General features: G+C 46.0%; 1 protein-coding gene across 16 annotated transcripts in view; it reads right to left on the bottom strand.

The window, feature by feature from the left end:
- MAPT (microtubule associated protein tau) overlaps positions 1-26,140 on the bottom strand; it is a 129,745-nt gene that overhangs the window by 59,044 nt on the left and 44,561 nt on the right. For 15 of the 16 annotated variants that reach the window (XM_049861625.1, XM_049861628.1, XM_049861630.1 and 12 more), the window contains exon 2: positions 1,019-1,177. In XM_049861625.1, the coding sequence (XP_049717582.1) occupies positions 1,019-1,160 (142 nt within the window). In that variant the 5' untranslated portion in view covers positions 1,161-1,177. Of the gene's footprint in view, positions 1-1,018; positions 1,178-24,251; positions 24,417-26,140 lie in introns of all 16 variants that reach the window. The other variant, XM_049861626.1, reaches the window with a different exon arrangement.

Here is a 26,140-nt window from a genome sequence, read left to right as displayed (position 1 = left end):
CCGTAGTCTCTTCCAATCTGGGATAGTTCCATAGTCTTTCTTTGTTTTCACGACCTCAATACTTTTGAAGAACACTGGGTAGTTATTTTTTAGATTGTACAATATATGTTTTTAACTTAATTTTTAAACCAGGCTACCTTGCCTGTAAATACAATGGGCCTTGCTCTCTGCATTGACCCAGAGGCTGGCCCTGAGGCACAGCAAAGCGGCTTCTATGTGCTCTACACGGGGTTCCCAAACATGGTGGTCAGACAGTGAAATACAACACAGTGGTTTGGAAGGGGAGGGGAAGAGCCCACACCGATCTGGCCAAACGACTGAATTATAGAATATTTAGAAGTTGATGCAGTTTATTAATTTAAGTATGTGAAGAATCCCAGAGCTACCTACCAGACAGGTCTGATTTGGTGGTGCAATGGTTAAGCACTGGGCCACTAACCGAAATGTCGGTGGTTTGAACCCAGTAGCTACCGTGTAGGAGAAAAGACCGGATGATCTGCTGCGGTAGAGATGACAGCCTAGGAAACCCTATGGGGCAGTTCTACTCTGTCACATGGGACTGCTGGGAGTTGGAATGGACTTGAGGGCACCCAAAAACCACAAGGCCTGATTTAAGGAAGAGGTAAAAATAATGTATTTTGCATCGATAACAAGCCACGTATTTTGCATGCTAAGGTAAGTTGCCGATTTGCAGATCAACAGGCGTGGCTAAAGCCTCGAGAGCACAGCCTGTATTGATTGGGTTGACAAGCCCCCTATTACCTTTGCCATACTACATTCACTCTTCTGGCAAACTCTCCTTTGGAAAGGCAAATTTTCAAATAGCCTCACACTTCAGTTATCTTGGCCCATCCAAATGAGTGAGGTTTCACTGGCATGACAATTTGACACAATGGAGCTATTTAAAACGCCTTTAAAAATCTGGATGTGAACCCATCTGCCAACCCTATCCAAAGCAAGTGGGTTGACTGTGATTTCCAAGGTGCCCTGGACCTGGTATGCAGGGTGGTCCACTAACCTTTCAGGCCACGGTCGGCATCCCCCTCGTGGTCTTGCAGCAGAGCGTAGCCTTCCTGAGAGGGGAGGTCTTTCCTCTCTCCCAACTCATATGTCTCAGCATGGTCTTCCATCACGTTGAACTCCTGGCGGGGCTCAGCCATCCTGGCTCAAGGATCACCTGCAGAAGGAAGATGGGAGGATGAGAGCTATGATGTTGAGCTGAGGGACCTAAGCGAATCCCCAGGAGTGCTTGGGGTGGGCGGCAGGGGGCAGGGAGAGGAAGGTGCCCCTTCCCAGCTCATTGCAGGCAGGATCTCTGCCTCTCCTAACCCCACCTCATCCCCAACAACTCCATCCCTGCCAAAGCGTTATTTACATTTATGTGTGCTTTTAATTCACTAATGTCACCTCTATGAGTCGGAATGACTCTATGGCAACATGAACGGCACTTCAGTCCATATTCAAAACCACCCGATGGGGCAGATCCAGCAAGCCTGGCTTGTTATTATTCCCAGTCAAGGGCTCCTTCTACTTCATTAAAAAATAAACACAGCTGACTAGAATTTTTTTTTTTTTTTAATGAAGAGGGTAGTACCACACAGGAGAGGGAGGGCATTGGCTGGGCATTTGCCACGAGGAAAATGAGCCACAGGGAGGTAAGTGGCTCTTCAATCACATGGCACTGCACAGCAAAGACAACTCTTGACTGGGTGTCATGATTCCCTCAGGTTCAAGCTCCACGAGCCTGTCTGGAGGTCAGGGCTGTGGCCTTCACTCACCGGGGTCCACTAGGACCCTCAGCTGTGCATTCCCAGGACAGCTGTCCTGGTGGCCTGATAAGTCCTGACTAGGGCCCAGTGGGGGTCCTGTGGGACTGTGAAGAGCAACATGCCACTTCCTTCCCCCAAAAGCCCCAGCTGGGAGATGCTACTTCAGCTCAACAGAGCCTGCTAGAAACTCCTTTTCCTATACTTTGTCTTCATCTCTATTTAGAATATATTTTTCTTTACTTAAAAAATAACTCATAACTTTGAATTTCTGGACTTTTAAATATGCCATTTTGCTCTGGTTTGTGTTGCTCTGAATTACCATGTTATTTTACATTTTTACCTCTGTAATTTGACTCTCCTGTCTTTTATTTGTGTATCTTCTGTAGTGGACTGAATTGTTGTCTCCCCAAAACATCTGTCAACTTGGGTAGGCCATGATTCCCAGTATTGTGTGATGCTGTCCACCATTTTGTCATCTGATGTGATTTTCCAATGTGTTGTCAATCCTACCTCTATGATGTTAATGAAATGGGATTAGTGGCAGTTGTGTTGATGAGGCAGGACTCAGTCTATAAAGTTAGGTTGTGTTTTGAGCCAATCTCTTTCCGGATATAAAAGAAATGAGCAGGGATACATGGGGACCTCATACCACCCAGAAAGAAGCACTAGCAGCATAGCTGTCCTTTGGACCCGGCTCCCTGCATGGAGAAGCTCCTGGACCTGGAAAGATTGATGACAAGGGCCTTCTCCCAGAGCTGACAGAGAGAGAAGGCCTTCCCTTGGATCTGGCACCCTGAATTTGGACTTCTAGCCTCCTAGACTGTGAAAGAATAAATTTCTATTTGTTAAAGCCATCCACTTGTGGTATTTCTGTTATGGCAGCATTAGATAACTAAGACATCTTCCTTTTAAATTATCCATTTGGAAACCCTGGTGGCGTAGTGGTTAAGTGCTACGGCTGCTAACCAAGGGGTAGGCAGTTCAAATCCGCCAGGTGCTCCTTGGAAACTCTATGGGGCAGTTCTACTCTGTCCTGTAGGGTCGCTATGAGTCGGAATCGACTCGACGGCACTGGGTTTTTTTTAATTTTCTCATGTGGTTTATTTTCTACATTGTATTTCTTTTTATTCTTACCTTTTAAACTCCCCTGTTCTAGTTATTTTCACTTCCTCCCTTTAACTTTTATAATTTTTGGCCTTGATTTTTATTTCTTACCCTCTAAAAATGTCAACTGTCTGTTTTAATTTATTTTACATCCTTATATTATTTCATTTTTTTACTTTTAATTTTTGACCCCAGATTTATTTTAACCTTTCATTTAAATAATGTTTTAACTTTTTGTTTTGACATCATTTTAGACTTACAGAAGAATTGCAAAAACAGCCCAGCGGATCATTTACTTATTTAAAATTTCTTTAAAATCTATTTCCCAATGTCATCTTCTACCTTGCTAACTTCTTCAGTTACCTTTGTTTTCTTTCAGCCTTTCCTTTCTATATAACTACGGTTAACATCTTGGCCTACAAGACTTCCGGACAGTCACAGATTAAGTTTTTGGAATTTTGACCAATCGTAAGTGACTTGAGAGTTCAGGACGGACAGAATGTGTCATTTGACTGAAGGATAAATTTGAACCAGTCTTGCTCTGGGGTGCCATGCAGGAGTAAGATACTAGAGTGTGGACCTAATGCTCCCCGTACCCCACCCCCATCTCAACACAGCTCTGCTGTTCTCCGTCGCCATGGTGCACGCAGGAACTCTTGAGAAGGAGTAAAAATGTGATTGCTTTGTGAAAACTGGCCTCGAAGCAAAGGAGAACATGTTGGTCACATTTGAAAAGGCAGAACTTGTGATATGAGAACTTGATTTTTAACGGATGCGTAACTCAGGGAAAAGCCAAATGCTTGTGTAAACACGTCTGTTTCCGTGAATCTATGGATTTGCAAAGGCTTGGGATTTCCTTCCAATCTTTTATTTTATGAATTTATGTAATTCTATTGGTTTTTTTCATATAAGGTTGTACCTGTGAGGCTGGAACCGATGCCACAGGTATTTCAAATACCAGCAGGGTCACCCACGGTGGACAAGTTTCAGCAGAACTTCCAAACTAAGACAGACTAGGAAGAAAGGCTGGAGATCTATTTCCGAAAATCAGCCAATGAAAACTTGGGGATAACAACAGAATATTGTCCATTATAGTGCTGGGAGATGAGCCCCCTAGGTTGGAAGGCACTCAAAATAAACAGTGGCACAACAATGGACTCGAGCGTACCAAGATTTGTGAAGATGGCATAGGAATGTGGTTTTTCTTCAGCTGCTTCTAGAAGTTTCCATAGGTTTCAAGTCAGGAGCAGGAGAACCAAGGGTCATTCCCAGGGTGTGACACCTTTGGCTGCTGGGCTCCCTCATTCATCCCCATTGAGCAGATAACAGGGCAATGAGTCTCACTATCCTGGCTCCTAATGACCCCACCACCCCTAACCCTTTGGGCTGGAGACAGTCAGATATACCAATAGGAAGCTGAACAAATTACAGGGGTTCCTGGAGGAATAAAATCACCCTTAAAAACATAGACTACTCTTTACTATGCAAAATAAATAAACTGTGTGCTTCTCGAGGACCAGTATTTTCTTTTGGTACAGGAGTAGGATACATGGGAAGAACTCACTAAGCAGGGAGGCTCAAACTCCATCCTGTAACAACAAATACCCTTAGGCTCATGGACTTTTTGCTCAACTCAGCCACAAGGGGTGACTCTTCAACACATGCAGAGGCTGACCGGGTCACCCACCCCATGCTAGCATCTTGGTACCTACAGGCCATGTTAGGAATGATAAGTCTGTTCTGGAACCCACCAAGAGTCTACTGGACATAAACAGAAAATAGAACCCAGAAGGAGGGAGCCCTGGGAGACAAAATGAACTAACCCTTCTTCTCGGTCTCACGAAGAACACTTATTGAGCAGGACAATGCAGGCTCCATGGGGGTGGGACCAGTCTGGGTCACTTACTGCTGTAGCTCAGGGCCTGGCATACAGTAGGCGCTCACATGGGTCTGTCAAAGAAGGTGTGCTTCCGTTGTGCAGGTACCATTGCATCTCAGGCACTCCTCACTGAACTGTCACAGCAAGCCTTCCAGGCTGTTATCATCATCATCATCACAGATCTTATGATTCCCATTTTACAGATGCGGAATCTGGGAAGTGAGCTGCCCAAGGTCATATGCCAGTACGAGGAGAAGTCAGGATGCAAAGCCTGGGCTCTGAATGGTCACACTCAACTGCCTTCATGGCTCATAAAATGTTCCCCAACTTTCTGCAGAGACATCAGGGCACAGGCCTGGGGTGTGGAAGGGGCACTTCCAGGACTCACACTCACCAGCCATGTGAACAAGTCACTTCTCTGAAACTTTAGGTACTTTATCCACAAAATGCCACTCAGTGACCCCCTGAGCTCTCTTCACGCTCCATCATTTCACTGTAAGTGGGCCAGCTGGGCTTGTGTGAACAGGGATAGGACAGCAGGAGGTCCTGAGCCCAGGAATGGGTGAAGGGTAGCCTGGGAGGCCGGTGACACTGGCTTCCCAGCCCAGGGGCTGCTCTCCTACCCCCCGCCCACCCTTGCTGTCTTCCTCCTCTCTAGAGCCACGGCAGGGTAATTTCTTTGGAAGAACTGGACAAAGAACACATAAACCAGCTGACAAATGGCATCGCTGTGCATTCTGACTCTGAAGACTTTCATGCAAAGGCAGCGGATCAAAAAACAGAAGAAGAAGCACACCCCTGAGGTGGGTGCATGGCCTGGACCAGACAGGGTCATCGCCCCGTAGATCCAAGCAAGACGTGACAGACGGGAAAACAAACACAGCAAATGCTGTTTCCTAAGGCTGAGCTTTTCCTGCTTTGCCTTCTTATTCTTCTAAAATTCTCTCTCTCTCTCAGATTTCCTACCTGCTGTTTTCCCAGGGGTGCCCTGGTGGAGCAGTGGTTAAGAGCTCAGCTGCTAACTAAAAGGTCAGCAGTTTGAGTCTCCCAGCTGCTCCTTGGAAACTCTTTGGGGCAGTTCCACTCTGCCTATAGGGTTGCTATGAATCAGAATTAACACAACAGGTTGGTTTTCCCAGGCAATGACTTAGAGGCAACTGCAGTGGGAGGAGAGGATGAAATTTTAGGGGAGGCAGTACAGTCGAGTTCAACCTGGAAATGAAAAAATGAGTTACTTTTTAGAGACCCTTGGAAAAGTATGGCCTCCTGGCAAGAGAAAATCAGAGGCAGAGGACATTGTCTCTGTCATTTGTAGTTGGAAGAAAGAGCTTATCCAGTGGATCATGGTGCCTTGGCCTACAGGATCACAGCCTCCTAGTCCCAAGTCTTGCCTTGCTAAGACTGGGTGCAGGTGGGGCGCAGAAAGAGAGGAATGTTTGGTGGGTGTAGAGACGTAGGGAACACAGAAGACAGTACAGGTGACGAGAGGACAAAGTGGGAAGAGACCGGAGAGCAAGGAGGTAATGACATGGGAAAGTATGAACTGCTGAATCAAATCATGACTGGTGCTACCATGTTGTGGTTAGGTGCCATTGAATCAATTTTCAACTCATAGTGACCCCATGTGACAGAGTAGAACTGCCCCATTGGGTTTCCTAAGCTGTAACCTGCCTAGGAGCAGATCGCTAGGTCTTTCTCCTGCGGGGCCAATGGATGGGTTCGAACAGCCAACATTTTGGTTAGCTGAGTGCTTAACTGCTGCACCACCAGGGCTCCTTATGCTACCATAGTCTCTTAATAAATTAAAATTTGGAAACATGATAACATGGGACTCCCGCCTGCCCCACTCTCCGTGCCTTTGCCAGCTCCCCCACTCTGGCATGTTTTCACCTTCTCCTTCAATTAAGTCTCTGTTTACAAAAGCCAGTTATTAATGTTGTTCCCTAGTAAGAACTTCCGTGAGAGCTCCTAAAATAAAGCCACACCCTCTGGCGCTGCACAGACCTCCAGAAAATAGAAACAAATTTCTCCAGGGATGGTAGCTTCAGATGACTTGTTGCTCTTTCTTACTCAACGGAGGTGAAAATCAAAACGCCTTCCTCCGCCTATCATGATCCTTCTTATACCTTCTTATTTTCTTACTCAAGCCAATCTTTTGGTAATGAGTGATCCAGGTTCTAGAAAGCAATTTGAGTAAACCTGGGGTGACCCTCAACATCCTTTTGGCAGTTTTGGAATATTAACAGCATCTGTTTATTTGAGCACTGAGGAGGAGTCACCCACAGTGAGAGGCTTCATACTCCATGAATACTATGTGTTGTTGTTGTTAGGTGCCCTCAAGTCATTTTCGACTCGGCGACCCTTTGTACAACAGAAGGAAACACTGCCCAGTCCTGCACCATCCTCCAAATCATTGCTATGTTTCAGCCCATTGTTGCAGCTACTGTGTCAATCCATCTCATTGAGGGTCTTCCTCTTTTTTGATGACCTTCTACTTTACCAAGCATGATGTCTTTCTCTAGGGACTGGTTCCTTCTGATAACATGTCCAAATTACATGAGATGAAGTCACGCCATTCTTGCTTCCAAGGAGCATTCTGGCTGTACTTCTAAGACAGACTTGTTTTTCCTCTGGCAGTCCATGGTATATTCAATATTCTTTGCCAACACCATAATTCAAAGGCATCAATTCTTCTTTGGTCTTCCTTATTTTACTGTCCAGCTTTCACATGCATGTGAGGTGTTGAAAATACCATGGCTTGCATCAGGAACACCGTAGTCTTCAAGGTGACATCTTTGCTTTTCAACACTTTAAAGAGGTCTTTTGTAGCAGATTTGCCCAATGCAATATGTCATTTGATTTCTTGACTGCTGCTTCCATGGCCGTTGATTGTGGATCCAAGAAAAATGAAATCCATGACAAGTTCAATCTTTTCTCTATTTATCATGGCATTGTTTATTGGTCCAGTTGTGAGGATTTTTGTTTTCTTTATGTTGAGGTGTAATCCATACTGAAGGCTGTAGTCTTTGACATTCATCAGGAAGTGCTTCAAGTCTACGCTTTCGGCAAACAAGGCTGTGTCACCTGCATATTGCAAGTCGTTAATAAGTCTTCCACAAATCCTGATGCCATGTTCTTCTTCATACAGTCCAGCTTCTTAGATTATTTGCTCACCATAGAGACTGAAGAGGTATGATGAAAGGATACAACCCTGATGCACACCTTTCTTGATTTTAAACCATGCAGTATTCCCTTGTTCTGTTCAGATGACTGCCTCTTGGTCTATGTAGAGATTCTGTAGGAGCACAATTAAGTGTTCTGGAATTCTCACACTTCACAATGTTATCCACAATTTGTTATGATCCATATAGTTGAATGCCTTTGCAGAGCCAATAGAACACAGATAAACATCTTTCTGGTATTCTCTGCTTTCAGCCAAGGTACATCTGACATCAGTAATGACATTCCTCATTCTACCTCCTTTTCTGAATCTGGCTTGCATTTCTGGCAGTTCCCTGTCGATGTACTGCTGCAACGGTTTTTGAATTATCTTCAGCAAAATTTTACATGGGTATGGTATTAACATTTTTTGATAATTTCCCCATTCTGTTAACACCTTTCTTTGGAACGGGCACAAATGTGGATCTCTTCCAGTCAGTTGGCCAGGTAGCTGCGTTCCAAATTTCTTGACTTAGAAGAGTGAGCACTTCCAGCACTGCATCCATTTGTTGAAACATCTCAATTGGTATTCTGTCAATTCCTGGAGCCTTGTTTTTCACCAATGCCTTCAGTACAGCTTGGACTTCTTCCTTCAATACCATTGATTCTTGATCATATGCTGCCTCCTAAAATGGCTGAACTTTTTGGTACAGTGACTTGGTGTATTCCTTTCACCTTCTGCATTGTTCAATATTTTCCCCATAGAATCCTTCAATATTGCAACTTGAGGCTTGAATCTTTTCTTCATTTCTTTCAGCTTGAGAAATTCCGAGCATATTCTTCCCTTTTGGTTTTCCAACTTCATGTCTCTGCACATTTCATTATAATAGTTTATTTTGTCTTCTCGAGCTGTCCTTTGAAATCTTCTGTTCAACTCTTTTACTTCATCATTTCTTCTATTCGCTTTAGCTACTCGATGTTCAAGAGCAACTTTCAGAGTCTCTTCTGACATCCATTTTGGTCTTTTCTTTCTTTCCTGCTTTGATAATGACTTACATAAGGTTTTTTCACTGGCCAATCTTTTCAGAAGTAGATTGCCAGGTCATTTTTCTTAGTCTGTCTTTTCTGGAAGCTTCATTGAAACCTGCCCAACATGGGTGACCCTGCTGGTATTTGAAACAGCAGTGGCATAGCTTTCAGCATCATGGCAACAGGCAAGCCACCACAGCACAACAAACTTAGAGACATGTGGGGAGTATTATGTAAGAAGGTACTATTGCCCCCAGTTTCCAGATGAGGAAAATGAGACTCAGAGAAGTTCAGTAACCTGTTCAAGGTCACACAGCAAGTAAGCAACAACACAGAGTTTGAATTTTGATCTTTCTGATGCTAAATCCCATCTTTATGCCACCATATCATATTGGTGCCTTCCCAACAGAAAGTTAAAAAACATAGCCTTTTCCTCCCTCAAGTCCCTGGGTGATGCAAACAATTTGCATTTGTCTACTAAACTAAAGACTATTGGATGGTTCAAGCCCACTCAGTGGCACTATGGAAGAAAGGCCTGGCATTTGCTTCCATAAAGATTACAGCCAAGAAAATCCTATAGAGCAGTTCTACTCTGTAACACGTGGGGTCACCATGAGTCAGAACTGACTCCACAGTAGTGGTTTGGATTTTTTTTTGTTTTTTTCCTCCCTCCCAGGACTTGAGGGTTATGATCACCACCTTTATAAAAGGGAGGGGAGAGAGGAGGGTTTGAATGTCATGGCCCTGTCCTGGCTGGAGTTAGAGGCAAGGAGTTAAGGGAAAGTCTGCTGCCTCTGGCTCATCAGTTTAGCCAGTCAGCTTGCTGGAGGCACCTAGGCACAGTCTAGCAGGATTGAGCTGTCTGTGCCTAAATCAAAGGGGCCTGAGATCCTATTTCTGATAGTGGTCTAGGGCATGGTGTGTCAGGCCCCGCTAGGGGGCAATAGATGCCCACCAGGGGTTGGGGCTTGCTGTAGCCTCGGCTGCTGGCAGCCGGGGTGAGCTGCGACCAGAGAAAAAGACCAGAGGCTCTGGCCACAGACACTCGCTGATGACTCAGCGGAATCACTGCCACCAGGCTGGGAACTTCTGAACCAAGGAAAGGATGACTGCCCTTAGATCCATCCCCTCAGGTTAAAAAACAAACTGGAATTAGACAGTGGTGACGGTTGCGCGACTTTGGGAATATACTAAAAGCACTGAATTGTACCCTTTCAAAGGGTGAACTTTGTAATATGTGAATTATATCTTAGTGATTCTAAAATATCCCCCCCTCATAACAACAACAAAACCCTAAATGGATCTCTTAAGAGCTTGGCTGCTAACCCAAAATGTTGGCATTTCGACTCCACCAGCTGCTCCTTAGAAACCGTACGGGACAGTTCTGCTGTGTCCTATAGGGTCGCTCTGAGTTGGAATCGACTCAGGGGCCATGGGTTTGGTTTTTGGTAGACAGCTGAAGATCAAACCAAACCCAAACTCATAGCGACCCTAGAGGACAGGGTAGAATTGCCCTTTAGGGCTTCCAAAGCTGTAAATCTTTATAGAAGCAGACTGCCACATCTTTCTTCCGCACAGCGGCTGGTGGATTTGAGCCGCCGAACTTTTTGGTTAGCAGCTGAGCACTTAACCACTGTGCCACCAGGGCTCCTTAGCTGAAGATCAAATAGAGATAAACCTAGACTCCAAACATAACATTAGGGTGAACGGTGTCCTCAAAGGTCATTTTTGGCTCTCCAGTCTCTCTTGTACTCTGGTCCCTTTTCTGTACCATCAGCAAGTTTGGATGGAAAACAAGATTCCTCATAAAGAGAGGAACCATGTTGCAGTTGTTGTTGTGTGCTGTCGAGTTGATTCCATTCATGGGAACCCAGTAGGACAGGGTAGAACTGCCCCATAGGGCTTCCAAGGCTGAAATCCTTACAGGAGCAGACTGCCAGGTCTTTCTTCCCAAGGAGCAGCAGGTGGGTTTGAACTTCTGACCTTTCAGCTAACAGCTAGCTCTTAAACGCTGTACCGCCAGAGTGCCTTATGTTGCAGTTATTGTGCTAAATTTTTTCCAGGTATTGACTGATTTAAACCACACAATAGCCTGTTATTCTGCCTATTTTTACATATGGGGAAACCAAGGCACAGGAAGGTTGAATAACTTGCCTAAGTAATGTACCGCATGCCCAAGGCATATAATGGAGCCAGGAACTACAACCCAGGCACGCTGGCATCAGAATCTGGTCTCGTTAAGCCAATTGATGTTGTTGTTGTTAGGTGCCCTTGAGTTAGTTCTGACTCGCAGTGACCCCATGCACAACAGAATCAAACAATACACTGTGCCATCCTCACAATCATTGTTATGTTTGAGCCCACTGCTGCAGCCACTGTGTCAATCCATCTTGTTGAGGGCCTTCCTTTTTTTTTTGATGACCCTCTATTTTACCAAGCAGGATGTCCTTCTCCAGGGACTGATCCCTCCTGACAACAGTGATTAAATCAAGCAATGACTGATAACAGCTAAGGGATATCAGGACATGTGCTGAACTGAAGATTTTTTTCTCTGAAAACTTTCTTTCTGTATTTACACTTTATTCTGTAATGCTTAAGGTCCAACTGTTTTATTTTAAAATGTAAAGGTTAGTGAAAGGGCAGGCATACTAGCCTCCCCAGCCTAAGCAGAGTCAGGAGCCCAAGGCCATTAGGAAATCCCTCTACTCAGGAAGCAGGGGAGTGAACTGTAACTAAAGGAACAGAAACAGCCTCAAGGGTTTAAATAAACACCCTCTTGAGGCTGGATCTTGGCAACTCTGATGCTGCAGAGGCTGGTCTGTAACAGTTGGTCTCCAACTGTGAGCGTCTGAAAAGGAGCCTGGGCTGACTTTCCTCTCCCTTTTCTCTCCAGCCTGCCATGCATGGCACCCAGCACAGCAGTAGGCACAGGAAGTTCTTGGTAAGAAAATAAGACGGCATCGCAAACCTCAGAGAAGCACTAAAGCGTGAGCTCATAGTCACATCACTTCACAGTTTACCACAGAATGTTCTAGAACCAAATCTGAATAGTAATACAAAAAGACTACCCAGATTACAAGAACTGTCAAATTAAATGGGGGAAAAGATAAAGGAGACCACAGAGAGGAAAGACTCATGTTGGTGAGAAGAAGCTGGAATAATTCCAGGCCTCGATCCAAAGAGAACAATCAGCGATTGTGTGAAAGCATGAATGAAGGCGGCTTTTGGGGGGAGGTGGTGCTGCTGTGTACACACGGATGTGTCATGGCTGATGTCAGCTGGCTCATATCCACCATCATAAGAAAATTCACAGGTTGTGTATGAGGACAATTCTAGTTTTAAGTTGAAGGTTTCTATTTTGTTTTTAAATGGAAGGCTTTGTAATTGCTAAACCAAAAAAAAAAAAAAAACAAATGTGCTGCCATAGAGTCAATTCAACTCATAGCAACCCTATGGGACAGAGTAGAACTGCCCCATAGAGTTTCCAAGGAGCGCTTGGTGGATTTGAAATGCTGACCTTTTCGTTAGCAGCTGTAGCACTTAACCACTATGCCACCAGGGTTTCCTTGTAACCGCTAGTATAGCCAAATCATGCTTGTAAAACCTGTTCGGGTGATATATCATGCTTACCCAAAAACCAAACCCACTGCCATCGAGTCGATTCTGACTCATAGCGACCCTATAGGACAGAGTAGAATTGCCCCATGGAGTTTCCAAGGAGTGCCTGGCTGACCTCTTGGTTAGCAGCCGTAGCACTTAACCACTACACCACCAGGGAGGGTTTCCATATCATGCTTAGATGGCATTTATTTTCAGAACTAAAGCAGTTTTTCCTCCAACCTTCTTTTGATAGTGTTTTGATCAGTTACAGCCTTTCATGAGGACAGCAGCTGTCATTTGAGACAGAGCTGTGGGCACCCTGATGTGTGATAGAGGTCAGCTGCTGCTGAGCCTCTGACCCTCAGGGACCACCAATGTCCCCGGCTGCTGAGCCTCTGACCCTCAGGGACCACCAATGTCCCTGGCTGCTGAGCCTCTGACCCTCAGGGACCACCAGTGTCCCCGGCTGCTGAGCCTCCGACCCTCAGGGGCCACCAGTGTCCCCAGCCACTGAACCTCTGACCCACTCAGAGACCACCAGTGTCCCTGGTCACGATTTTCATCCTACTTGAAATGTATACCCTGAACGTAGAATACCGAATGGATAAGAACGAGTTTTCCCTGATGATAAAGCCAAGAAAACCAGGGTAAAAAATCACATTTCTTGTGCAAACTACAACTAATCCTTAAAAAGAAAAAAAGAGAGAGCGCGCTTTTTTGTTTTTATAGAAGTGATTCATAGTCATTATTAAAAAGTCCAATACAAAAATGTAAAAGAAAAATGCAAAATAACCACTAGTAACCCCTTGGGGACATCTTTACAGATTCCATTTCTAAATACACATGCAGTTTTCTCTAAATGGGACCATATTAGACCAGCTATTCTCTAGCCTACTTTATTCACTTAACAATATACTAGTATTAAGAAGCTTTATATCAATTTCTGGTTGATCTTCAACAGATACAGCTTCTAGTGTTGCTGGTGTAGGAGGGGTCTCTCACCTCCAGCTTCTCCCTCAGGCAGCAAATGATCTAGAAACCAACACAACATTCTACTTAAGTACGCTGGGAAAATTTTTAAAGCCCCCCTCCCCCCATTTTCAGCCACACATAATCTTCCTTTAATAATAAAAGTAAATATAGTAGTTCCCCCTTTACTCACAGGGAACATGTTCCAAGACCCCCACTGGAGGCCTGAAACTGGGAATAGTACTGAACCCTGTATATACTATGTTTTTCCTATACATACATACCTATGATAAAGTTTAATTTATAAACTAGATACAGTGAGAGATTAGCACCAATAACTAATAATAAAATAGAGGCACTTTACAGCTTCTCTTTGGCATATCCAAATTGCCAACATCATTACTCTTGAGCTTTGGAGTCATTATTAAGTAAGATAAGAGTTACCTGAACACAAGCACTGCGGAGCGAGGTTGACCGCGGGTAACTGAAACCATGGAAAGCAAAACCTGGGATAAAGGGGACTACTGTATTTTTTTTACTGTATTTCTATAGTCAGGTACTGTTTATACATTTTATCTTATTTCATCCTCACAACCTACGAAGTAGGGAATATTATTATCTTGTTATCCCCATTTTACTCATCGATGCTCAGTTGCTCAGGCTAAGGGAGGACACACTTGGCTTTGAATCTGCAATTCTAGTCCTCAGTTTGAAACTGGGTGGGTCTCACAAATTTGAAACTGGGTGGAATCACAAAGCTCCACGCTGAAGCCCACACATAGGAGGAGCTGGTGCTTCCCCATCACTGCCCAGGAAGCTGCCCCAACGACACCTTTGTGTGGTACATGGGTCATCTTAGCGTCATTTTGAAGCTAGGGAAACTGAGGCACAGAGAGGTTGAGGGATCTCAAATGGACCCAGAGAGGGTGGCAGAGCTGGGGATAGGGTCTGGCACGTGATGGTTTGCTGGAAAGCTCAGCTTAGGAATGGGAAGTCGGCTTGGGGTGAGAGCTGCAACTGCCTGTGGGTCAATGGGAGCGGATGTCACAGGTTTGAAGACACGGCCATTCTCTAATGATGAATGTGCTTCCTCACGGTCAGCCTCTTGCCTCGGCAGCACCTCGGGGGCTGCGAGGCCTCTCAGAGGCACCCTTGGGCCACTTGCCAAGGAGCATTAGGGCTCTCAGAAGCAGCTGTTCCTCCATTAGCCGTTACTTAGGCTGATTCATAGCACTTACGCTGCCCCCTCCTCAAGGCTCTTCGCAAACACTGCACGGCCTCATACTCACAGCAGGGGCTGGGGAGTTATCTTCTACTCAGCACCCTCCACCCAGACCTAAAGGGGAGCCTGAAGGACCCCTTGCTTGGCCTTCCCTTGAACCTGCTGCTATTCCATGAAGTGGAATCTCAGGAAACATCATGTTTGTATCTATACCCAAGGTGCATCAAGGCCAATCAACTCAAGCCCCCTTTCCTCAGTGCACTAGTCAGTGCTCAGCTCAGCTTGTTGGTTGAGTGAATGACCGGATTCCACAAGCCCTTGGCTTCTGAGGTACAGGTATGGGCACCACATCTTCCAGAGGGAATCTGTTCCCATTTCAAGTCTCTCAGTGGATTACAGTATAAAGGATGGCTGGTGTGGTGTCAAAAGCCCTGGGTTCAAGTCCTAGTGGGGCTACTCAGCAACTGAGTGATGCCAGACCAGCCTCTAGTCCCCTCTGAACCCTGGACTCTTCATTTGTAATGTGGAAGTGATGACACCTGTCTCCTAGGGTGGCTGTGAGGGTCACTGAAACTATACACATGGAAGAAAGCTCTTTATCAACTGTGATGTTCTAGACTAATGTAAGGTACTGTTGTCATGGCACCTGAGTGATGAGCAAGATAACTTCCTAAGATAGCCAAGAAGAGGTTTAACTTGAAGGGGCAATTATGATGACCTCTGTCCTTGCCCTCTGCCCTGAAGGAGGGGAAGTAACAGCAGGAAGAGGCAGGGGACAGCACTAAATCAGCCCTCGGAGAAGAGAAGCCAGGGGGGCACTTTGGGGAAGATCTGGAAAGTGTGGGGTGAAGGGAAACCTTCAAAAGATGAGCTGAGAGTTTTTGCCCCCCATCCCTCCTAGTACTGGTACCCAGACCAAGCAAGGGGCAAGCACAGAGAGGCCTGGAAGGTGATTTGGGGAGGCGAAGAGGGCTCCAAGGATTCAGTTTGCTGTAAATGTGGCCAGGAGCAGTGAGGGAGGGGGGAGTTTGAAAGGCCACAAGAAACAACCCCAAGTTGGCTCTTATTGCCATGACATTTCATTAGGTCGGAGAAGCAAGGAAGAAAGGGAGGGAAGAGAAGAATGAGGAAGGAACGGCAGGTAGTTTTTAAGATGTTCTCATTTCTATTTTTGAGTCTAAGGCCATACTCCGGAACGCGTGGGGGAGAGGAGGATGGTGGGAGTCTACTGCTAATCAGCAGTTGTCCCTCAGTAATGAATGACCCAAACTCAGTATGTTCTTGGAAGGACAGAAAATAAATAGTGTCATTTGAATACACATAAGAAATGCGACACTGGGTCAAGTATGTCATTCGGGTTTTCTCTCTTTGACAGAGGTGTCTGCACATTTTTGCATGGTAGCATCATGGCCAGGGTTAAGCCTATGCCCCAAGCAGCCCTTCAAGTCCCTGGTGTCCAGCACACACTCAGCCAGGCTGCCTGGGTTCCACTCTCGGCTCTGCTACTTACTACCCGTGTGACCTCAGGTGAGTCACTCAACCTCCCACAGCTCTGTTTCCTCATCCGTAACATGTGGCAACTAAATGAATTAATATATGTCAAATGCTTAGAATAATCCCTGGCTCCCAGTAAATGTATATCAAGTTGATTCCAATCCTGTGTGTGTCAGAGTAGAACCGTGCTCCATAGGTCCCCAATGGCTGATTTTTGGGAAGTAGATAGCCAGGCCTTTCTTCTGAGGTGCCTCTAGGTGGATCTGAACCTCCATTCTTTTAGTTAGCAGCCAAGTACTTAACTGTTTGCATCACCCAGGGACTCCAAATGCTACATAAGTGCTAGCTATGGTCGTTATTATTCAAACCTTATCATTCTACATTTAGCCAGGCCTTTCTGGATCCTGTTTATATTTTCAGAATAAACAGCTTCTCAGGGTAAAGTGTCCCACTGCTCAGGGGTGTAGGGACGGCTTTGCCTTGATTCGCATTATGACAATTCCTCACTCCAGTCTAAGCTTGGAGAGGTGCCCAAAGCTAATTCTACCATGGAGTCCACAAGGAAGGAGCAGAACCAGGGAAGAAACACCAGGAAGCAGAGGAAAGATTGTGAGAAGCCACAGCTCTCTCTAAGGACTCTTGTTTGAAAGTGCCAGTGCCATGCGGTGCCCCTTGGCCCTCCTGATGCAGCTCTGGCCAGGCAGGGCAGATGGCAAGCACTGTGAGATCATCCCCTGGTCCCGTGATACCCTGGGGACAGGGCCAAAACGGTGTCCTGGTGCCCCATGCGTGAAGCTGACCCCTTTGTGAGAAGGATGAGGAAGAAATGTACCCAGTGACATAGAGAGAGGTCCCCCGCATTTCGCCAAAGGAAAAAAGTCTGGAAATGTGCATACACAGAATTTTTATAAACCAGAAAAAAATGAGCGTGTGCAGAGAAACAGTCCAAAAGGAGATACACTGAACAGAGGTCCTCCCTAGGAAGTGAACTCGGGGCCTTTCTCTCGTTAGTGTCTACAGCTCCGTTCTATTACACTCTTCTATAAATATGTGCTATGTTTACAATCTGACAAAAAGCAGTAAATACATTCCAGTTTTGGAAAAAGAAAACACCTTGCAACAGAGTCACTGACCACCAAGCACACTGCTTCGTGTATTCACACATCATGAATTGTTGGCAGTCACTGACATGGCTGATGGGGCAAGGTGGCCAAGAAACGCAATATCGATTCTAGGCACTGAGGCCACTCTGTGATCAATCATGAAGAAGACAGAGGCTCCTTGGAGGGACGATGCTGTAGGGGATCCTTACCTGGGGCCATAAGAGCACCCACAGAGGTACCTATCAGGAGTGAAGGCCTGTGGAGCCAGTAGGGGCCCCCAGATGGGAAGGTAAACATGGTAGAAGAAAATTATTGAGACAAAGGGATCTAGTTTGCTAATAGCTGCATTTCAAAGCAACTTTGGGGGCAGACCCAACCCAAGTGCACAAATATCTGGATCAATTAAAATGAGCGCATCAGAAATTCGGATCAGGAAAACACACATTTAAAAGTTCTGGGCTCCGAGAACACATTTTGTATATTTCAGGAAGAGCCCAGGCAGCCTCTGTTCATTGTAAAATGCCTATTATCTAGCAGGAAGCCTGTACAGAAACGTTTATGTTCAGAAGCAGGTATTATAACTAGGAAAGGAAGGAGGAGAATGAGCAGAATGAGATAAAAGAGAAAGAACTGGTGAGAAAGGAAGTACAAAAAACTTACAAGCGCAATTGAAAAAAAAAAAAAAAACACCAAAAACCCCGTTGCCGTTGAGTCGATTTCAACTCATAGCAACCCTACAGGACAGGGCTTCCAAGGAGCGGCTGGTAGATTCAAACAGCCGACCTTTTGGTTAACAGCCAAGCTCTTAACCAGTGCTCCAGGAGGGCTCCATAGAAACACAGTAGGAAATGGAATTCTACTTGGAAATTACAAAACATTCCACCCCGGGGCTGGGAGCGAAGGGGGATGCCGAACGCCTGTCAGTTGTGGAGAGGGAGACCCAAGAAATGAGTAGCCGTGATGCCAACACTCCCCACCGCATGTCTGAGACGCTTCTGGGTCTTCCAAGTGTTTCAGGAGTTACTATCAATATCATAAAGAAATAATAAAACCATTGAACTATACACACTTTTAATGGGTGAATTTGTGGTATGTGAATCTCAAAAATGATATGGAAAAAAATTGCAAAGGGCGCTTGAAATTAAATTTGTTTTCTTTTGCTTCTAAAAACACAAGTGCCTTTCAACCCTCTGGTGAGTTGGGCATTGGGCTCTCCCAGCCTGCATGCAGAGATGGGTACGATCAGGCCTCAGTTTCCCTGATCTCCCTGCCCTCCTGCAGGGGCCCTCTGGCCAGGATGGACGAAAATAGATCAGAGACTGTCTGATACAAGAAGCATTTACACAAATCTCTTCTCTGCTAGGCAATCTGGCTTTGGCTCAAACTGAATCCCTGGGTAAAGTCTGTCTGAATGAAAACAAACCACAAAGGTGGCTTCCCATTGACTGTACAGCAAAACCTTCGAAAGCCAGAACCTGTCAGAGAAGGAAATCTCCAATATTTTCTACCAAAGCAAGTGATAGAAAAGTGGTAAGAATGCACCCTGTCAAAGGTGGAAAACTTTTGAGACCCAGAGAAACAAGCCAGTCCTGTGAAGTTCTGGCTCTCAGAGGTGTCACTGCACAAACTCAGAAGTTTTGCTGAGGAGGTGAGCAGCAGGGTGGGAAGAACAGAGGTCCTGACCCTGGTCATGTGAGGGGCTGCAGCCCACCAGGGGGCAGCGGGTGCCGTGGAAACATCATTTGAGCCCTGACTATGCACCAGACATGCAAAGGCTCATCAAATCCTCACTGCAGCCTCCGAGGGAGATACTGTCTTAAATCCCCAGTTCACTGAGGACACAGAAGCACAGAGAGCTGAAGTAACTTTCCCAAGTCACACAGCTAGTCAGCGGTGAAGCGAGAATTCAAACCCAAGTTAGGAGGACATTTCACTGAAGATGCCCCAGAGTAAGGCAGAAAACCTTTGTATTTCCATAGATGCTGTGATATGGGTCTCTGTTTATTTACAAGATAACACAATCTCTTTGCCATAAAAAATAGAAAGCTGTCTTGGTCCCTTTTAACAGATTTCATTACTCTCCTTTCTCTGAGTCCCCATCTCAGTTCTAGGACATCGCATATATGCTTCCTAACCAACCAGTTGCCGTCGATCCAATTCCAGTTCATGGCAACGCCAACTCATGGTGACTCCGTGTGTATCACAGTAGAACTGTGCTCCGTGGGGTGTTCAATGGCTGATTTTTCAAAAGTAGATCACCAAGCCTTTCTTCCAAGGCACTTCTGGGTGGATTCGAACTGCCAGCCTTTCAGTTAGCCCCTAAACCTGTTAACCGTTTGCACCACCCACGGACTCCAGTGCTTTCTAACAGGGAAGAGGAAAATGATCTGCTTTCTTCAAGTTACACAACTGGCCAAGAAAAATATGACAAAGTGATTTAGATCACCGAGTATGCCTTTCTCCACTCAAGAAAAATAAGAACATCAGAATCTGCATCAAGCTCCAGGGTACCTGTCCTGTCAAAAGAAATCCCACCAGTGCAGGCCACACCCACCATCCAGAGTCCTCCTCAGACATGGTCCCAGGGATATTTTGGAGAGTGGGGTGTGCTGCCCTGTGACCTGATCCTCAGGATTAAGGATGAAGTCCCATCACACTGTTATCTGTTAAGGTCTCATCACCCAAACTGCAATTCCTCAATTTAGGAGAAAGAACACCGTAATTAGAAAGCTCCTTGTAAAAGCCGATTCATAGTTAAAAAGCGCTGCCGTCTCCTTTTCAGCCTCATGGCTTATCATCAGGACAGCATTGTCCAGGGAGCCATGAAATGTTGATTTATATGCAACATCCAAGGGGCAAAGAATATCTAAACATCTCAAGCCAGTGACTTAAAAGTTCGCTCCAGGCTGAAAAAATACAAAATGAAAGAAGGTGCTGCAACAGGGAGGCAAAAGGAGTGGATTTTATTTAGGAAAATCTGACAAGAAGTTAAGTGCAATATGACCAAGGATATTATAAAATACAAATCAGATTATTTGTATCCTAATTTGGAGACCTAATCCCACCTTTCCGGATCACGTTAAAATAAGATGAATTATTAAATCTTTAATTAAATAAAAATATACACTTGCATTTAGCTAATGTGGTGGGCAAAATAATGACCTCCCAAAGATGTTCACGTCCTAATCCTGGGAACCTGTGAACAGGTTAAGTTACACGGCAAAGGGGAATTAAGGTTGCAGATAGAATTAAAGACCTTAAAGTGGGGAGAGTCTCCTGGATTACCCCGGTGGGCCAAGTGTCATTGCTGAACCCACTGCTGTCAGGTTGATTCTGACTGGTAGTGACCCTATAGGACAGAGTAGAGCTGCCCCATAGGGTTTCCAAGGAGTGGCTGGTAGATCTGAACTGCTGACTTCTTAGTTAACAGCTAAGCTATTAACCATTGCACCACCAGGGTGCCAATGTCATCACAAGAGTCCTTAAATATGGAGGAAGGAGGCAGAAGAGTTGGAGTCAGAGTGATGCAATGTGAGAAGGAGCGGGCTCTCCATAGGAATTCCTGGGTAACGCAAATGGTTAGTGCACTCGGCTGCTAACTGAAAGTTGGAGGTTCTGGTCTACCCAGAGTGCCTCAGAAGAAAGGCCTGGCAATTTAATTCCCAAAAACCACCCACTGAAAACCCTATGGTGCATAGTTCCTCTCTGACACACATGAAGTTGTTATGAGTCAGAATTGACTTGGTGGCAACTGGTTTTGAACCGTCCATTGCTGACTTTGAAGATAGAGGATGGGGCAATGAGCCAAGGAATGCATGCAGCCTCTAGAAGCTAGAAAAGGCAAGAAAAATGGATTCTCCCCTAGAGTCTCCAGAAAGGAATACAGCACTGCCAACACCTTGATTTTAGCCCAGCAAGACCTGTGTTGGGCTTCTCACCTCCAGAACTGTCAGATAATAAATCTGCGTTGTCTTAAGCCACTAAGTTTGTGGCAATTTGTTACAGCAGCAAATAGAAAACTAATATAGTTAATTTCTATAAATCTGCTCATTAACGTGGGCTAGTATCTTAATGACAACCCGAGTTTTGGACCGCGGGTAGACCTGGACAGTGCGCCTGCTATGCAGCAGGTATCCTGTGAGAGCCTGCATGAGCCCCATTCAGTCTGCCCCACCCTCCGACGAGATAGGTACTAGCAGCTCCATTTTGCAGCTGAGAACTCTGAATCTCAGAGAGGTTAAGACACTTGCCTAAGGCCAGGACTGCAATCAGGTTAGCTTGCCTCCAAGGCTCTTTCTAGGTCATGGTTGTAGCCTTCCTTACACTCAAGCTCAACATATGAAAAGCCCACAGAGACCTGCTCCATCTGATTGTGCCCAGTTAGGTGCTGGGCCCGCTCTTCCCCTCTTCCCACATCAGCACACCAGCTTCCTGGAAGGCGGTAGGGGTGGCCTCAGGTGGAGGGCGGGGGGCTTCTCCTGACATGGCTCTGGTCGTTCCGCCACCCCAACCCTTTGCATGGCCCAACAGCAGGGGCCTGGAGAGAAGGAAAATTCTCCCTGGGTTGTGCAGGAGGGAGAAATAAGCAAGTTGGGGAGTCTGATCCCTCAAATATGGGCCACACCCATGACAACAAACCCATGTGCTCTCGTATCACACAGGGATTTGCAGACTAGGAGTTGGGGTGGGGCAGAGAGGGGTCTCCTTTTCCATTTTGAACCGTGAACCTGATGGAGGAACCCTCTCCCAGGTGGAGGCAGATGGCATGGGATTCATCTCTCTGGGCACCTCCCACTGCCACACCACCCGAGGCATGCATGCTCTGTGCACTACAGGGCACATGTGGCTCCCGAGGGCTCCCAGGCGGCCAGGAACACACCTGGGACTGGCCTGAAACGTGAGAGTTTGGGAGATGTCCAGATGTGGGGAGTTAATGATACAGCTGGAGGAGGGCCTCCCTCCCCCCCAAAGGATAGAATCCGGTTGATTAAGAGCAATGCTTTGTGCTTAAAAGGCACAAATTCAGACCCATCCATTAGGCTCTTAGGTTAAGATTGCATTTAATCAGAGTTGCCAAGCTGGGGCTTTATGAAGCATCTATTGTTAATAGACAGAGAAAATGGACCCCTGAGTGACAGGCCTGCCAATCGTGCACACTTGGAAATGGGTTTGGGAGGTGATTTAGACACGTCAGCTGCATAATAAATAAAGTTGATAGCTGTGTTCTATGAACAAAATGTCATTACTGATATTGTCTTAGGGGCCGTGTGTGTGTGCCTATGCCCACTCCCGTGCATATACGCTTACCCTCCAATCCCAAAGTGGTCCTAGGATACCTGTGGGCAAGTGAGTGGGCCAGGCAGGGAGAGAATGATATAAACAGGATGGAGCAAACCTATTAGCCTAGCCCTGGATAAGCAGGTGGGAGACCCTTGAGGACCTGGGCAGTGAACAGATTATAAGGAAGGGGTATACCAGCCCCCACCAGGGATCCAGAAGAAGGAGCAAGTGTGGCCCCTGCCCTCAGATGTGTTTGGTGTGGCCGGGGAGACATGTACGCAAATACTGAGTGCTACGGGGTAATTTCAGAGCAAAGTGACCCCATGGTCAACTCAATTTATAGAACCCTGTCTACCACGTGTAAGCCTCCATGCTGGGCACAGGCCCGGAACACACTCCCTGTCCTCTAGGAGTCTGGTGTGGGAGGTGAGACAGAGATAAACACAGCCCCAGGCCAGAGAGACTGCAGACCACTGTGAGCCCTGAGAGTCTGTGATTCTGTGAGAAGAGTATGGGAAAGGTGTGAGAGACCAAGGCTGTAGGAGCTGAGAGGAGATGCGGGTCAAGGAGGCTGGAGAAGGTGAACCTGAACTAAGATTTGACGGGTGGGCAGGCTGAGAGGGACAAATGCCTTCCTTTGAGTTGGAGACAGGCAGTGACAGGGCCATCACCGGGCAAAGGGACATTATTGGTCAAAGTGGCAATGACTGAGAGACCTGTCTTTTTGCAGCAGCCTGGATCAGAGAGACCTAAGGCCAGGCGCCAGCATCAGGGACTGGCTTCCTAGGGAGCCCCAGGAATGGCAGGCTGTCTCTGTGACTGTCCTGTTTGCCGGGGAATTAGCACAGCTGAAGAGCATCTTGAAGTTTTGGCTCTTGGGCCAGTGGCGGAGGTGCTAACTCCTGCAGAGTCCAAATTCCTGCGCTGCCTCTGAGTTTCAAAGGGGTGGGGATGGCAAGTAAATGGACCCTGGCTGTGTGCCCACTTCTGGCAGCTTTTCTGGGGTGATCCTTGGACCAGGAGTGGTGGCAGGTTGCATAATCAAGCTGCAAAGAGACCCTGGCCAGAACTCCCTCATTAGAAATGGATGCAGCAGCATAAAACCCCAAGAGAGGAATGAAGAGGGTGAGGAGGGGACAGAAGGGAGAGCTGTGGTGTGTAGGGGGAGCAGCGCAGTGCCCAGAAGGGGCCACTGAGATGCTGTCGCAGGAATGGAAAGGTCTCTTTGGAGGACAATTTTCAGCACCCCACTAGCTGTCAAGGTCAGCAGATACCACCACAGCTGAATTTGGAATCTTGGTGATGGCCTCTGGGATGCAGCAACCTTCCCCAGAGAGTTTTGCCCCAGAAGGCTGTGACTTACATCTCTTCACCAGAGAAGGGCCTAACAAGCAAACCAACCCGTTGCCAACTCATGGCGTTCCCGTCTGTGTCAGAGTAGAAGTGTGCTCAGTAGGGTTTTCAATGGCTGATTTTTCGGAAGTAGATTACTAGGCCTTTCTTCCGAGGTGTCTCTGGGTAGACTTGAACTTCCAAGTCTAGCTAGCAGCTGAGCACTTAGCCATTAGCACCATCCAGGGACTCCAAGAAAGGCCATAATTATTCAACAGACATGCTTCCCTTTGCTTTTCCCAATGATTTACCTGTGGTCTTTAAGTAGTCCGTAGGATCAGAACTCCTTCCAAGACGGGGGACAACCCGAAAAGGCCTTAGGTCCAGGGCCTATTTTCTGTCTGGTAAGGAAAAGGTGATTCCACTTTGCAGAGGAGGCAATAGAGAAGCTAAGCGGGGTTGCCAGATTCACCCAGCTAGTCAGTGGCAAAGGAAAACAGAGAAATTAGCTCTGCCTTTTGTTCAACAGAAATATTTTTTTAAGCCAAATTAAAACTCACAATAAAACTACTTTTTGGACAAAAAGAACAAAATACACACATCATTTAGAATTAACATACTCTATTTTTTTTTTTAAATATCCCTAGTGGCACAGTGGTTAAGCCCCTGGCTGCTAACCGAAAGGTGGGCGGTTTAAACCCACCAACTACTCCGAGGGAGAAAGATGCGGCAGTCTGCTTTGTAAAGATTTACAGCCTTGGAAACCCTATGGGGCAGTTCTACTCTATCCTATAGGGTTGCTATGAGCCGGAATTGACTTGATGGCAAATGGGTTTAATGATCACTAAGGACGGTAATTTAAAGAAACAAGCAACAAGGCAAATTATGATCCACAAACGGAAGCTCTTTCTTCAGCTGTAGCCCAAAGGTTTCGGCATATTACATGTCCATTTTCACTCGTCTCAAAGCATTTTCTGGCCTCCCTTTTGATTTTTTTCTTTGACCTTTGGTTATGTAGGAGTGAGCTGTTTAATTTCCACATATTTGTGAGTTTCCCAAATTTCTTCCCTACTACTGATTTCTAATTTCATTCCATTGTGGTCAGAGAACATACTTTGTATTACTTTTATCCTTTTAAATGTATTGAGGCTTATACATATAAACCTAGCGTATAGTCTACACTGGAGAATGTTCCGTGTGCCCTTGGGGAAAAATGTGTATTCTGTTATTGGGTGAGATGTCTGTAGCAGCCTCATTCATCATTCAGAGTAAATCAATTGCAAAGTAGCTCTAGATGATATCACTCCTCCTAAGAACACCTGACGGAGCCCTGGTGGTGCAATGGTTAAGTGTTTGGCTGCTAACTGAAAGGTCAGTGGTTTGAACCCACCAGCCACTCCACGGGGGAAAGATGTGGCAGTCTGCTTCTGTAAAGATTACAGCCTTGGAAACTCTATGGGGGCAGTTCTGCTCTGTCCTATAGGGTCGCTATGAGTCGGAATCGACTTGATGGCAATGGATTTGGTTTGATTTAGTTCAAGAACACCTGCTAACTGAAAGCTTAGCAGTTTGAACCCACCCAGCAGCACCATGGAAGAAAGACCTGGTGATTTGCATGCATAAAGATGACAGCCAAGAAAACTCTGTGACGCTCAGCTCTCCCCTGTAACACATGGGGTTGCCACGAGCAGGAGTCAACTCAATGGCAACTGGTGTTTGGTGTTTTAAGAACATCTGCTAGAATTTAGTTACACACAACTGTTCAACTTCCTGAAATCTAACATCTTATTATTTATCTGTTTAAAAGGAAATAAGCAAGACTTCCATCAGAGAACATTTTAATGTGCAGAGACACTAGAACCCAGAGCTGCTTCTTCCTGTCCACTGCTTGTCCCATCAGCTGTAATACAGCTCAAGAGACATGGGATCTAACAAGAGGCCTATCTCCTTGAACAAAGAAAGTATTGCATGATGCTAGGCCTCAGTGTCCCCAGTCCTAGGAGGATTGCCAGAGACAGTCTACAATCTCCCTGCAGTTCCACCACGGCGAGGGTATGAAGCACGATGTGGTAGACCCAGCGTGGGGTGGAGGGAGTGGGCAAGCAAAAAAGGGGTGGACTGTCTGCAGAGTATTCAAAAACAATAAAACCAACTAAAAGTCGGTCTACTTGTTATTAGCACCAAACCAAAAAAGACCAAA

The sequence above is a fragment of the Elephas maximus genome, chromosome 19 (assembly GCF_024166365.1).
Source record: "Elephas maximus indicus isolate mEleMax1 chromosome 19, mEleMax1 primary haplotype, whole genome shotgun sequence".
Classification (NCBI taxonomy): domain Eukaryota; kingdom Metazoa; phylum Chordata; class Mammalia; order Proboscidea; family Elephantidae; genus Elephas; species Elephas maximus.
The sequence above is the reverse complement of the archived record's forward strand: the minus strand, read 5'-3'. Positions and strand labels throughout refer to the sequence as shown.